Source organism: Ctenopharyngodon idella, chromosome 17 (assembly GCF_019924925.1).
Source record: "Ctenopharyngodon idella isolate HZGC_01 chromosome 17, HZGC01, whole genome shotgun sequence".
Taxonomy (NCBI): Eukaryota; Metazoa; Chordata; class Actinopteri; order Cypriniformes; family Xenocyprididae; genus Ctenopharyngodon; species Ctenopharyngodon idella.
The window spans coordinates 32,976,028-32,991,322 of NC_067236.1; the positions used below are offsets into that span (position 1 = coordinate 32,976,028).

Genomic DNA, 15,295 nt, shown 5'->3' on the forward strand with positions numbered 1-15,295 from the left:
TCTCAAATTACATGAGGGTAAAAGATGAGTAAATGGTGAGGACTTTCGCATTTGAAATGAAATGTTGATTTAAAAGAAAAAAACCCTAGTTTTAAATGAAAAAGTGTTGTACATTTTTTTTTTAATTGAAACAAGAGAGTAACAAGCACCACTTTAATTTACAGCCTGCAATGTCACACTTACCTTGTAACTACATGGAACAAGAGTATATTTCCCCAGTATTTAAAAAAAAAAAGAAAAAAAAAAGTTGCAATAGTTTTAGTTTTACTTGCCGTGAAACATGGAAGCCCAAACTTAATCTTTTTGCTATTAAAAAAATTACTGTATAAATGCACTGATATGTACCCCGTAGTTTTAAAAAAAGCCTTTATGTATTGGTATACTATTTTACAAAAAGCTACACAGTGTATATTCTCACTAAATTGCTCCCAAAAGTAACATTGTTACCTATCATATTAGGAGAACAGGTACCCCTTAGTTCTAAAATACTTAGAGTATAAATAATTTTCCTGGTTGTTACCCCTTTATTCCCCAAACTTTACATATTGTGGTTGCACTTTATTTTACAGTACGTTCACTTACATGTACTTACCTAAGAAAGTACTGGGTAATATAAGGCAACTACATGGGTTAGGGTTAGGTTTAGGGGTAGGTTCAGGGTTAGTACCTAGTTATTACCCAGTTATTGCAATTACTACAATAAGTACATAGTATGTACATGGGGAACAGGACTGTAAAATAAAGTGCTACCCATATTGTTCTATTATTCCTACATATACAGTGGTGGTCAGAATTATTGGCACCCTTGGTAAATATGATCAAAGATGACTGTAAAAGTAAATCTGCATTGTTTATCCTTTTGATCTTTAATTCATAAAATTAGCAAAAATCTAAACTTTCATTGAAGGAAAAGAATTGAAAGTAGGGGGGAAAAATCACATTATGAAATAAATGTTTTTCTCCAAAACACGTTGACCACAATTATTGGCACCCCTATAATTTTTTATGAGTAAAATATCTCTGAAGTATATTCCTATTCATATTTTTGACACACCAGGGTTATCATGAACATGAAGTTGTCCAGCCATGACTTCCTGTTTCACAGGAGTATAAACATGAGGAAACACAATCCCTTAATCATTCATCACAATGAGAAAAACCAAAGAATATAGTTCTGATGAGCAGCAAAAGATTGTTGAGCTTCACAAAATAGAAAGTGACTGTAAGAAAATAGCTGAAGCATTGAAAATCTCCATTTCCACTATCAGGGCAATAATTAAGAAGTTCCAATCAACTAAAGATGTTACAAATCTGCCTGGAAGAGGACGTGTGTCTAAATCGCCCTAATGTGCGGTGAGGAGGAAAGTTTGAGTGGCCAAAGACTCTCCGAGGATCACAGCTGGGGAATTGCAGAGATTAGTTGAATCTTGAGTCTCAGAAAGCCTAAAAAAAAATTATCAAACAGCACCTACATCCCCACAAGTTGTTCGGGAGGGTTTAAAGAAAAATCCTCTGCGCTCATCCAGAAACATCTCCAGCATATTCAGTTGTCAGACACGGGACCGGCTTCTGTGGTCAGATGAAACTAAAAAAAAGAGCTTTTTGGCAGCAAACCCACCAGATGGGTTTGGTGCACACATGGATAAAAAGTACCCCATGCCCACAGTTAAATATACTGCTGGATCTTTAATGTTGTGGGCCTATTTTTCTGCTGGAGGTCCTGGACATCTTGTTCTGATACATGGTATCATGGATTCTATCAAATACCAACAAATAAAAAATCAAAACCTGACCGCTTCTGCTAGAAATCCAACAATGGGCAGTGATTGGATCTTCCATCAGGACAATAATTCAAAACAAACATCAAAACCAACACAAAAATGTGTCTCTGAGCACAAAATGAAGCTTCTGCCATGACCATCCCCGTCCCCTGACCTGAACCCTAAAGAAAATGAGTGGAGTGAACTGAAGAGAAGAAGCACCAACATGGATCTCGGAATCTGAAGGATCTGGAGAGATTCTGCATGAAGGAATGGTCTCTGATCTCTTGTCAGGTGTTCTCCAAACTCATCAGGCATTATAGGAGAAGACTCAGAGCTGTTATCTTGGCAAAAGGAGGTAGCAAAAAGTATTGAATAAAAGGGTGCCAATAATTGTGGCCAACGTGTTTTGGAGAAAAACATTTATTTCATAATGTGATTTTCCCCCCACTTTCAATTCTTTTCCTTCAATGAAAGTTTAGATTTTTGCTAATTTTATGAATTAAATATCAAAAGGATAAACAATGCAGATTTATTTTTACAGTCATCTTTGATCATATTTACCAAGGGTGCCAATAATTCTGACCACCACTGTATGTACTTTATAGGTACACTATAATTACCTAAAGGTACGCTGTATATTCATTTTACTTGTGCAGTACTTTCCGGGTTGTAATCTAAAGCGTTACCATTAAGAGAAAATGTATAAATAACAAGGCAATATATATATACATTACTACAAAATATTTTATTTTTTGTAAGTGACAAGTCAGAATCATCTTATAATTTAGAAATTCCCTGTTTAATTTTTTATTGAAAGGATTTGCGCAAAAAATGTAGGCAAAAGTTCAATTTAACTCCATCAAGGCCACCCCCCTATTTTGTGTGTGAGTGTGTTACCAGTAATGCCGTTTTTCATGAGGCACTCCAGAGTTTATTGCATTGTTTTAGCATGGACGGTTGAATAGATGGACACACAGACAGGTCTAGATCACACCAGCACTCAGTCATGGCATGTTAGTACACTAGTCCATGACCTTCTCCAGGTTTTGCAAACAATGTTTCCTCTCAGGTCAATTATGACTCTGTGAATGTCATGATAATCCACCAATAAAACACGTAGACCGTGTTAAGCCAACATGAACTGTGTGCATATGCCTTAATAAGAAACGTCATCGTACAGTACATTCATTGGATGTCAAACACAATAAGCATGAGAATAAGACATGTGCTGCAGATTAGTTCTGATAACATGCTGCATAAAAGGCCATAGCTGAGAAAGAGAAACATATTCTGAAAAGAGACACACGATGGATCTCCTGCTGCTCATCCTCCTGCTCGCTACTCCTGCTCACGCCTGGCTGGTAAGAGTCACTCTTATCCGTTTTGATACATTTCATTTTCCAAAGATTCAATTTTCAAACATATCTTAAAGGATTAGCTCACTTTGAAAATTACCTCAAGCTTTACTCACCCACAAGTGAACTAATCCTTTAACATAAAGAAAAATAAAGCCATAATGTTTTCCAGTCTCTAGAGGATTGGGGCTCTGGCAGCGTCGACGGCTCCGTCGGAGAGTTTGGACAGTGTGTTTGTAACGTGTTCCTGCCCGATACTTCATTCCCAGCGGACCGTGTGGAGCACATGCAGACGTCCTCAAATCAGCTCTCTGTAGTAGTCAAGCTCCACATCAACAAGGTAGTTTTATGTTCATATGGTCTAGATTAGCGGATTTTATATTCGACACAACCAGCGTTAATTTAGTATCATTGAGATGGTTTTATATATTTTTTTATTAATATAATGTTTTGGTTTAATTAAGTTTTAGTATTTTTTTAAATATGTCTATGTAGTTTTTATTCATTTTATTTCAGTTGTAGTTATTTTATTACATCAAGTTATTAACTAAATGAAAATTACAAATGTTTCCTTAAAGTTGTTTCCTTATTTTAAGGAGTCAGTGTTACAGTGTAATTATATATTTAAGTACTCAGTACTTTAAGTACTTAAATTTGTAAAATAAACAGTGGTAATATGTTGGTTAATTATGGTTAACTAAAACTAAAACCACACAAAACAACCAAACATTATTTGGTGGTTTACAGTTTGAGTATTTCGTTTCTAAATGCCTCCATGGGATTTCAGTCATCACGATGAACTTGATGGCTTTCTGCATTTTCTTTTTTCCTTGTATCTTCTTTGATCTTGTGTAGTTTTGTTGATGGTTTTTGAGGATGAGGGCATCCCGCAACCTGTCCAGTTCTACCAAATGACAGAAGAATTTGTGATTGGGCACAAAACCTTTGACATCAACAACTAAAGATATTCTCCATCTCGCGGTTAAAAGTCAATTAAATCAATGCATTTTGCTATGCTAATCATCCATTTCTCATTTGCTGTAATTCTATTTCATGTGCTCAGGTCAGCAGTCTGAAGGTTCAGCTGGTCATTCTTCTCAGCCAGCTCTCCAATCTGACGGTTCGTGTGGAGAATCTGGAGAGCGGACCGGACAAGTACATCAAACTGGAGTTTGAGCTCCTCCGCATTGAGCTCAGAGAGTTTGAGGCTCTAGTCACGCAACTGAAAACATCTCTAAACTCCTCTTCACCTGCCTTCGAGAGTCTTTACATAGAGGTGAAACTTCCTTCACTTACACAATACATGTCGTTATAGTGTTTGCATGGTTCTAATTTGTTTTCTGTGTAAGATTCGCAATATGAGTTTAATTGTCGACCAACTGGAGAGCTATGACCGGAGCAACTTAGATTTGATTCGCATCGAGTTTGCCAAACTTCAGCGGAAACTGGAGAAATGTCAGGATGATAAGGATGACTACTCTAATGCACAAATAGGTAGGTATTACGGGCCAAAGCTCTTGTATTTATTCATTTTCTTATTGTTCTTCTTCAGCTCTTAGTCTATGGCAGCCCTTAGAACCTCTTGAAGGAAATGTATGAAATTTGGCACAGAGATAGAGGATAGTCTCAACATTATCCACAGCAAATTTACAGTCTCTAACTCAATCCCTCTAGCGCCACCAACTGTCCAAACTTGTACTCATGTTTATGCAACTTTATGCAAAGAACCTTAAGGGCTAGAAACAAAATTCCAAGGTGCTCAAGGTGATTCGTCTGCAACCTACGTCACTACATTTTCCGTCATGATTTTTTTCTGCCATTTTGAAGTTGTGTCCCAAATGACGCACTATAAAATTATACTCTGCACTATGACAAACAAAAATGTAGGGTGGGACTTGGTTTTATACATTGGTTGTTGATTGGATGTTGATATGTGGGCGTGGCCTTAAAAGAGTATGCAGATGAGAGTGAACTTGCAGGGGTGGGGTTTAAGTGCACTAAATGAGTGCACACACTTTAAGAAAAGTCTGGGCCCAATGTACTGCATTAATATTAAGGAATTAAGCTGTTTTATCCATATTATGAATTATGCATGCTTTAGGGTTAAAGGAAATATCCATATACTTAAATAATGAAAATTCACCCTTTCATTTGCTATTATTTGAATCTAATAAAATGACATTGCAATTCAAAGTGAATTGTTCTGAATAAGCAAAAATTGCTTTTGTAATGAATTGAAAACCCTTTATGAATCATGAATTGAATCAAGTCTAGCCAACCATTATAGCATGATGCTGCCTCAGTCACAGAGAGTCCTAAAACTTGGCCTGGTTATAATCATAATGAGGGATGATCAGATAAATGAATAAAACAAAATAAAACAAAAACAAACAAACTTGATGAGATTTGATGTGACTTGACTTTCTGGTTAAAAGTTAAATATACCACTATACAGTAAGGTTTCATTTGTTAACGTAAGTTGGCATGACCAATACTTCTGCAGTATTTACACATTTTAGTTAATAATAATTTCAACATTTACTAATGCATTTTTAAAATCAAAAGTTGTATATGTTATGCTCTAAAAATATATTGCTCATTCTTAGTTCATGTTTGCTAATGCATTAATGTTATCAAATGAAGTGTTACCATTAAATCATATTATAAACAGTTTTTTGAAAGCTTTAGCATTTTTTTGCTAAATCTCCTAGGGTCCTGTAAGCATGGAGGTATTCTCAGGATTGGAAAACCTGTCGTCAGCCAACTCAATGCAGACCTGAATGGAGGTTTCAAGTACGGAGGATGGGGTAAAGACTCCAAGCCCTTGCCTGGCTCTGAGAACATGTACTGGTACTACGGCTATACTGACACTTTGGTCACTAAAATCACACAGTACACTGACTACTACAAACTGATCATGAGACAGAGCTTTAAGACACATGCGCTTTTCGTCAAAGGTCAATATGACTGGCAAGGCACTGGAAACAACTACATTGTGCGAGAAAACACCCTGTACTATCAGTTCAGAAGCTCTTTTGGTATGGCAAAGTTCAACATGACCAGTGTAAAGGCTCAGTTCAAGGCAATTCCCAAGGCCAGCAGCAGATTCTCATATCATTACTCGGCCAACCAGAACCTGGACTTCGCAGCCGATGAGTCCGGCCTGTGGGTAACTTATGCCACAGAGGATTCAAAGGGTAAACTGGTTTTAGGGAAGATCAACGAGGAGACATTTGAGGTAGAAGAGGTTTGGCAGACCAGTGAATACAAGCAGTCAATCACAAACACATTCATGATATGTGGCGTCTTGCATGCGACCAGGTCGGTAGATACGCAAACAGAGGAGATCTTTTACACCTACGACACCAATAAAAACGAGGAAAGCCACGTTAGCATTCGCTTCGAGAAGTTCCAGGACTTTTACGTGCACCTGGACTACAATCCTACCGATCAGAGGCTTTACATGTACAACAACGGATACTATGTGTATTACAATGTGAAGTTCAAGGCTGATTAGATAAACTATCACTTTCAAACTTGACTGATAATTGACAATTTAAATCTTTTCTGCGGAAATGCAAATATTACAATAAAGTTATACACAAGCATCAACCTCTTGCATGTTTTAATCTTGAGTGTCAATGTTGTGCATGTTTACCAAACATTTACATTTGTGAACCACCAAAAGCTTAAAAGCAGACAATATAAACTAAAGCGCATCAGCTGATAAATAAAAATGCATATTAAACATCTAAAACAAACTCGCACTGTCAACAGGAACAGCCTAAATCAAAGTGTTTTCTTCAAAGTTTTAGCTTTTTGACTTGCCATACATGACTGCTGATCAACTAGATTAACCAAAAAGGAATTGCAAGCATCTGGATTGATCTCTCTCTGCATACAATACATGCTAGGAGATGTAGACCAGTCCATCTTCAGACTGAAGCAACACACACACTGTCTTCTTTGCATCACCAGCAACATTACCTTATAAAACAGCATGCATGATCACAAATCCAGCATTAGAACAAACCAGTGATGAGGCAAACAGAAAACAGCGGCACATGGTGATTTTAGTTGATTCTGCAAGAAAATAACATAAGAAGTAACATTAAGAAGAGTTCTAAAATAATGGCCATGTACACAGTGCATCTAAATTTGCCTGTCAGTTCACCCTTTAGTGCTTAAAGGGATAGTTCACCCAAAAATGAAAATTCTATCATCATTTACTTACTCTCAAGTAGTTCCAAACCTGTATGAATTTCTTTGTTCTGCTGAACACAAAAGAAGATATTTGGAAGAATGTCAGTAACCAAACAGATCTCGCCCCCCCATTGACTTTATTTATTTTTCCTACTATGGTAGTCAATGGGGGGCAAGATCTGTTTGGTTACTGACATTCTTCCAAATATCTTCTTTTGTGTTCAGCAGAACAAAGAAATTCATACAGGTTTGGAACTACTTGAGGGTGAGTAAATGATGATAGAATTTTCACTTTTGGGTGAACTATCCCTTTAATCCCATTCTGTATACACATAATTCAGTAATATATGGGACGACAAACTGCATTCTACAACCGAATTAACTACCAAAAAACTTAGTACATATATACACACTATGATGGGCCAAAAAGGAAATAATTATATGAAATCTGAATATATATATATATATATATACACACACACACACACACACACACCGATCAGGCATAACATTATGACCACCTTCCTAATATTGTGTTGGTCCCCATTTTTCTGCCAAAACAGCCCTGACCCGTCGAGGCATGGACTCCGCTAGACCCCAGAAGGTGTGCTGTGGTATCTGGACCAACATGTTAGCAGCAGATCCTTTAAAGGGATAGTTCACCCAAAAATGAAAATGTGATGTTTATCTGCTTACCCCCAGGGCATCCAAGATGTAGGTGACTTTGTTTCTTCAGTAGAACACAAATGATGATTTTTAACTCCAACCGTTGCAGGCTGTCAGTCGTATAATGCATGTCAATGGGAGCTCAATCTATAAGAGTCAAAAAAACATGCACAGACAAATCCAAATTAAACCCTGCGGCTCATGACGACACATTGATGTCCTAAGACACGAAACGATCGGTATGTCTGAGAAACCGAACAGTATTTATGTAATTTTTTACCTGTAATACACCACTATGTCCAACTACCTTGCGCATCCAGTTGGTGATGTCTGAACACACTCTGACTCTGACTCATTGAAGTATAAGTGCGAGACATCACTTCCGTTGTCACTTCCGTTGTCAGAGCGCGTTCAGACCTCACTAACTGGATGCTCAAGGCAGTTGGACATAGTGGTGTTTTACTGCCTTGAGCATCCAGTTAGTGAGGTCTGAAGTACTGGAAAAACAGAAAGGAGACTGTCTGAACATTAATAATTTAAGGCCTGAAACATGAAGACAATAAATAGGATTGCGACAATATACTGTATATATCGTGTTCTTCTAGACATCTCTGGTATTTTCATAAAAATAAAGTATTTTTATAATGCAATGCTAATCAACATACAGCAGCTTTTATCACTGTATAAAATACTATAAAATAATATAATTTCTGCCTCATGATAATCCAAAAGACGCCAAAAGTGAAAAAGTGAGTTTGGAGTAAAAAACATGTCAAAACAGGTTTCTTTTTACAAGCGTGAAAAGATGGTTTTTATTTGTTGATTATTAAATAAATGTGATTAATTGATTAATAAATTCATGAAATTAATTAAAAAGTCTAATATCATTTTAAAAAAATATGTTAAAAATAAAAAGTTAGTATCAGCCCAGAATTTTCATTTTTTAATTTTCCATGCATCATTAAGGAAAACAAATACAATGGCCAAGATAGGCATTATTTACAAAATAACAAAATTTGGTAATGTGTTACATGCGGTTACTATAGTAATAACTATAAATTATGCATAATTACATGCAACTAACCTGGCCTAAACCAATCCCTAATCCTAGCCCTATAGTGAGTACATGTTGTTAATTAATATTACTCAGTACTTGAATGTATAATTACACTGTAACAAGGACACCTTAAAATGAAGTGTAACTAAAAATTATTTTTTTATTTTTAACAACTATATAGAATAGATCACGGGGAGCTAATCATAACTTGTTACTTCAACTTAAAGGAACGACTGTACCTTACAGATCATTTGTGGTTTAATAAACATTTGACGATCATATGGATTTAATGTATTCATATAATTTACTTTTGCAAACTTCTGTTGACCAAAGAATTTTTCTAATTGTACTATACTGTAATTAGCGTGTAGTTTTTATGAGCTATACTGAGAGACTACAAGGAATATTTGTACTTTTAAAATTTTTCATAATGTAGGACCATTTGAGTGAATAAAAACCCAGTGAAACTGTTAAAAACCTAAAAAGAAATGGTGACCAGTTACAGCATATACATCTTTCCCCATATTAAGATTTAAACAAAGTACTGAACCTCACAACTACTCAAAACACAAGTGATATGCTGCGTTCCAGGCAGGTTTTTGAGCCCGTAAGCCACAACTTCAAACCACGACTCACGACTTTGTAGCGTTCCAGGCAAGTCACGCCAAACTGCCTGAGTTTAAACAAATCAGCATGGCGGACCGTACGGGGCTTATGCTCATTTACAATTATTTCTATCGCCAAAGGTGCTTACTTCTTGCTTATTTGAGGGAAACGGAGGAGGAAAAACGGCGCATAAGGCAAGAGAAGCTGTTATACCTTTTATTTTACATTATTTTACCGTGCACTTGCATAACACCACATCCATAAGGGCTGCCATTGTTGTTTCGCGGGCTATGTGACGTCAGAGCGCGGAACTGGGAGTACATCGATCTAGTACGAGTTCACGGGTGGGAAGTCACGGGTTTGACTGCCGTTCCAGTGCACTTTCATGGGTAAAAGGTTGGAAAAACATGAGTTACGGGTTACCTTAGCATGAACTGGCAACACCTCAGCAATCTTTGTTTCGGTGCCGAGCTCTGGATTGTCAATGACGATTCTCAATTCTCAATTCTCAATTGTCGAGAGATTCGGGAATGCACAGATGTCGGTTAAACATGACAGAGAATGGAGTGACCTTCTTAGAGCAGAAAATGCTGCTCAAATGACGAACAAATCCTGCTAATCAATGTATAATAATGACCGTCGCAGCGTAACACACCTGCGCTGAGGTGTTGATGCCGTACATGACTCTTCTCAGGTGCTGGTCCCAGTCATTCTGCTCAGCATTGCAATACTTCAACAACGCACTCTTGATGGTGTTATTGGTCCTATTTACTAGCTCTTTCGACTGTGAGTCGTAACCCGATGTCACACACTGCCACACACCAAAGACTTCAAATATGTCCTTGTTTACCTGTTTTCAGTAGGTATATAAAGCACAATTAGGGCTGCACAATATTGGAAAATTGAAAAACTTCAGATGACTTGCATAGCTATGTTTGGAAAGAATGAATCATGGTTGCCTCATGGCTAAACATATTTTTTGTTTAAGGCCAGTTTGAGAAAAAAAAATCCTTCCACTTGAGTTTGCATAGGGCACATTCCCACTTCTTTTGAACAATTCCATATTAAACTAGATGAAAAAAGTTCGTTGAGACAAACTTTAAGTTGGCTTGAAAAAGCCGGTCCAGAAAGTTTGAAGCAGTTATAAAAGTTTTCAAAGTTTTCAGTTTGAGAGTTTTTAGTTTTAGTTTAGTAGTTTTGTTAGTTAGATGAGTTTATGAGTTTGAATGAGTTTAGATAGATTTAACATGATTTAGCATGTTGCTAGCATGATTTAGCACATTACTATCATGTTCCTAGCATGATTTAACATGTTGCTTGCATTAACACATTGCCAACATCATTTAGCATGTTGCTAGCATGATTTAATATGTTGCTAACATGATTTAACATGATTTAGCATGTTGCTAACATGATTTAACATGTTGTTAACATGATTTAACATGTTTCTAGCATGTTGCTAGCATTATTTAGCATGTTGTTAGAATGATTTAACATGTTGCTAGCATTATTTAGCATGATGCAAGCATGATTTAGCATGTTGCTAGCATGTTGCTAACATGATTTAGCATGTTGATAGCATGATTTAACACATTGCTAGCATGTTGCTAGCATGATTTAGCATGTTGCTAGCATGTTGCTAGCATGATTTAACACATTGCTAGCATGTTGTTAACATGATTTACCATGTTGCTAGCATGTTGCTAACATGATTTAACATGTTGCTAGCATGATTTAGCATGATGTTAGCATGATTTAGCATTATGATAGCATGTTGCTAACATGATTTAGCATGTTGCTAACATGATTTAACACATTGCTAGCATGTTTGCTAGCATGATTTAGAATGTTGTTAGCATGATTTAGCATTTTGTTAGCATGTTGCTAACATGTTGCTAACATGATTTAGCATGTTGCTAGCATGTTGGCTAACATGATTTAGCATGATGATAGCATATTGATAACATGATTTAGCATGTTGCTAGCATGTTGCTAACATGGTTTAGCGTGTTTATTAGCATGTTGCTAGCATGATGTAGCATGTTGTAAACATGATTAAGCATGTTTGTTAACATGTTGCTAGCATGAGTTAACACATTGCTAGCATGTTGCTAGCATGATTTAGCATGTTGCTGGCATGTTGCTAGCATGATTTAGCATGTTGCTGGCATGTTGCTAGCATGATTTAGCATACTGCTAGCATGTTGCTAGCATGATTTAACACGTTGCTAGCATGAATTAACATGTTGCTAGCATGATTTAGCATGTTGCTAGCATGATTTAACATACTGCTAGCATGTTGCTAGCATGATTTAACACATTGCTAGCATGTTGCTAGCATTAATTAGCATGTTGCTAGCATGATTTAGCATGTTGTTAACATGATTAAGCATGTTTGTTAGCATGTTGCTAGCATGATTTAGCATTTTGCTAGAATGATTTAACATGTTGCTAGCATGATTTAGCATGTTGCTAGCATGTTGCTAACATGATTTAGCATGTTGATAGCATGATTTAACACATTGCTAGCATGTTGTTAGCATGATTTAACACATTGCTAGCATGTTGTTAGCATTATTTACCATGTTGCTAGCATGTTGCTAACATGATTTAACATGTTGCTAGCATTATTTAGCATGATTTTAGCATGATTTAGCATGATGATAGCATGTTGCTAACATGATTTAGCATGTTTGTTAGCATGTTGCTAGCATTATTTAACATGTTGCTAGCATGATTTAACACATTGCTAGCATGTTGCTAGCATGATTTAGCATACTGCTAGTATGTTGCTAGCATGATTACCATGTTGTTAGCATGTTTCTAGGAAGATGCTAACATTTTTAGCATTTTGTTAACATGATGCTAACACGATTAGCATGTTGTTAGCATGATGTTAACATGATTAGCACGTTGCTAGTATTTGTTTTTAGCAAGATGCTAACACGATTAGCATGTTGCTATCGTGTTTTTAGCAAGATGCTAACATGATTAGCATGTTGCTAGCATGATGCTAACACGACTAGCCTGTTGCTAGCATGATGCTAACACGATTAGCATGTTGCTAGCATGATGCTAGCATGATTACCATGTTGCTAGCATGATGCTAACACGCTTAGCCTGTTGTTAGCATGATGCTAACACGATTACCATGTTGCTAGCATGCTGCTAACACATTTTGACTTGTTTGTGTAATGTTTAAACCCTAAGCTAATTGCTATTAGCATGTAGCTATTCTCTGCTAGCATGTGTAGCATGTTGAAAGTCCAGTTTGCTAGCATGAGTCAAAAGAGCCAACCGCCATGTCTCTACGATGCTCTGATGCAGAGATATAGGTCTTGCAAAACGGTTACTAGGGTACTTTGTTTGGTTGCTAGGGAATCGCATGGCATCTGCCAATGATGATACTCCAAAGGCTGCTTGTCAGTATTAATGATATAAACCAACCCCCATGCTTCTATGTCTTTCAGATGTGAAGATATTCCTCTTTGGATTTGGGTTGCTAGGTGCTCTAAATGGTTGCTAGGGCGTGGCTATGAAGTGTTGAAGGTGATTCGTGATTGGCCGTTTGCTGCCCCAAGTCAAACGAGCCCAACCTCATGTTTCTATGACACTTCTATGCAAAGATATCCCTTTGATCATTTTCAAAGGAAGTCTATGGAACTGTTGCTAGGGTGCTCTAAATGGTTGCTAGGGTGTGGCTTGATAGATTCACAATGATCCTGAAAGACTGATTGGTTGCCTGAGTAAAATGAGCCCGCCCCCTTGTCTCTATGACATTGTGATCCAGAGTTATGTTCAATACAAAATCCCTATATAATTTACCATAGTAGGAAAAACAACATGCAGTCACTTCCTGGTTCATGGGCTTCACCATAGTATGTCTATGGGGCAATTTTGGGCAGCTCTTGCGCCCCAGGGGTACAACTTACACCCCATTTTGAGGTATGGTCTGACAGAGCCTGCCAGCCTCTTCAAACGTGGTAACCCACATGTTTCTACGAAATCCTCGTTAGGAGCTCGTCAAAGTTTGTCGCAATGTTAAGTCTATGGGATTTTTCGGCCAATTTTTCGCCCGCCGGGCGAACATCGTACACCCGATCGCTTATAAAAGTCATAGCACACCTCTCCTCAATGAGCCGGTCCATTTGACACCTCATTCATGGGTCTATGACAAACGCTGCGGGAGGAGTAGCGCGCAGAAATTTTAGTGGAAGAAGAACTAAAATGTACATTTCCTGAAGAAAATCTGAATGGTGCTTGCAGTGGCAAAACTTGGCACTCTTGTTTAGCATGATGGTAGCATGATGCTAACATGATTAGCATGCTGCTAGCATGATGTTACCATGATTACAATGTTGCTAGCATGTTTTTAGCAAGATGCTAACATATTAACATATGATTAGCATTGCTAGCATGATGCTAACATGATTAGCACGTTGCTAGCATGTTTTTAGCAAGATGCTAACACGATTAGCATGTTGCTATCGTGTTTTTAGCAAGATGCTAACATGATTAGCATGTTGCTAGCATGATGCTAGCATGATTACCATGTTGTTAGCATGTTTTAGCCAGATGCTAACATTTTTAGCATGTTGTTAGCATGATGCTAACACGATTAGCATGTTGCTAGCGTGTTTTTAACAAGATGCTAACATGATTAGCATGTTGCTAGCATGATGCTAGCATGTTTTTAGCAAGATGCTAACATTATTAGCATGTTGCTTGCATGATGCTAACACGATTAGCCTGTTGCTAGCATGATGCTAACACGATTAGCATGTTGCTAGCATGATGCTAACACATTTTGACTTTTTTGTGTAATGTTTAAACCCTAAGCTAATTGCTATTAACATGTAGCTATTCTCTGCTAGCATGTGTAGCATGTTGGAAGTCCAGTTTGCTAGCATGAGTCAATAGAGCCAACCGCCATGTCTCTACGATGCTCTGATGCAGAGATATAGGTCATGGGATGATTTTCATTTTTGGGTTAACTATCCTTATAATATCTTGATTTTCAAAGTTGAAGTCACCAGGAAATAGGGAAGAAAAGACTAGAGCAACTTCCATTTCACAATGACTTTAAACCATTGAGCTTTTATTTTGATGTGCTCCCGGCAAATGGATGTATGCACTGCCAGTTTCAGAGTGAAACTCGGCTCTTTGTATGCGGGCAGCTGATGGTCCGGTGAAGCACTGCATCATGGGCTACATGGCCTCCTGTGTGGAGGAGCGGAGCCACTCTGGAGCCTGTAGCGCATATATTTATTTAATTAAATATAATTAATCATATATATTTAATTTGACAGTCGCACTAACGATATTGATTTTATTTTTGATATATCTGCAGCCTTAAGGCCGCGTGTCCACCAAAGCGTTTTTTACAGCAGCTAGTGTACTTTTTCAATTGTTTTCAATGGGAGCGCCGCGTTTTTTTAAATGGCAGAAGCGTAACGAGGTACTGAGTGTCTTTTTCACGCTCAAGCGCTCGGTGCTTTTTACCGGTCACCTCGAGTTGAAGAATGTTCAACTTGGAGTAAAACGCTGCACTCATCACTGACACTTTTTAGCCAGCCATCCAATCAGAGTGGAGAAGGGGCAGGACAAATACAACACCGACCAACTGTCACAACATTCTTGCTGTA

General features: G+C 37.5%; 1 protein-coding gene across 1 annotated transcript; it reads left to right on the top strand.

Annotated features, from left to right (window-relative positions):
- The first annotated feature begins 2,677 nt into the window (after positions 1-2,677).
- On the top strand, positions 2,678-6,746 carry olfm4.2 (olfactomedin 4, tandem duplicate 2). Its single transcript, XM_051866922.1, has 5 exons — positions 2,678-3,124; positions 3,291-3,458; positions 4,182-4,394; positions 4,468-4,612; positions 5,830-6,746. The coding sequence occupies exons 1-5, from the start codon at positions 3,071-3,073 to the stop codon at positions 6,633-6,635; spliced, it is 1,386 nt and encodes a 461-aa protein (XP_051722882.1). The 5' UTR covers positions 2,678-3,070; the 3' UTR covers positions 6,636-6,746.
- Positions 6,747-15,295: the final 8,549 nt, after the last annotated feature.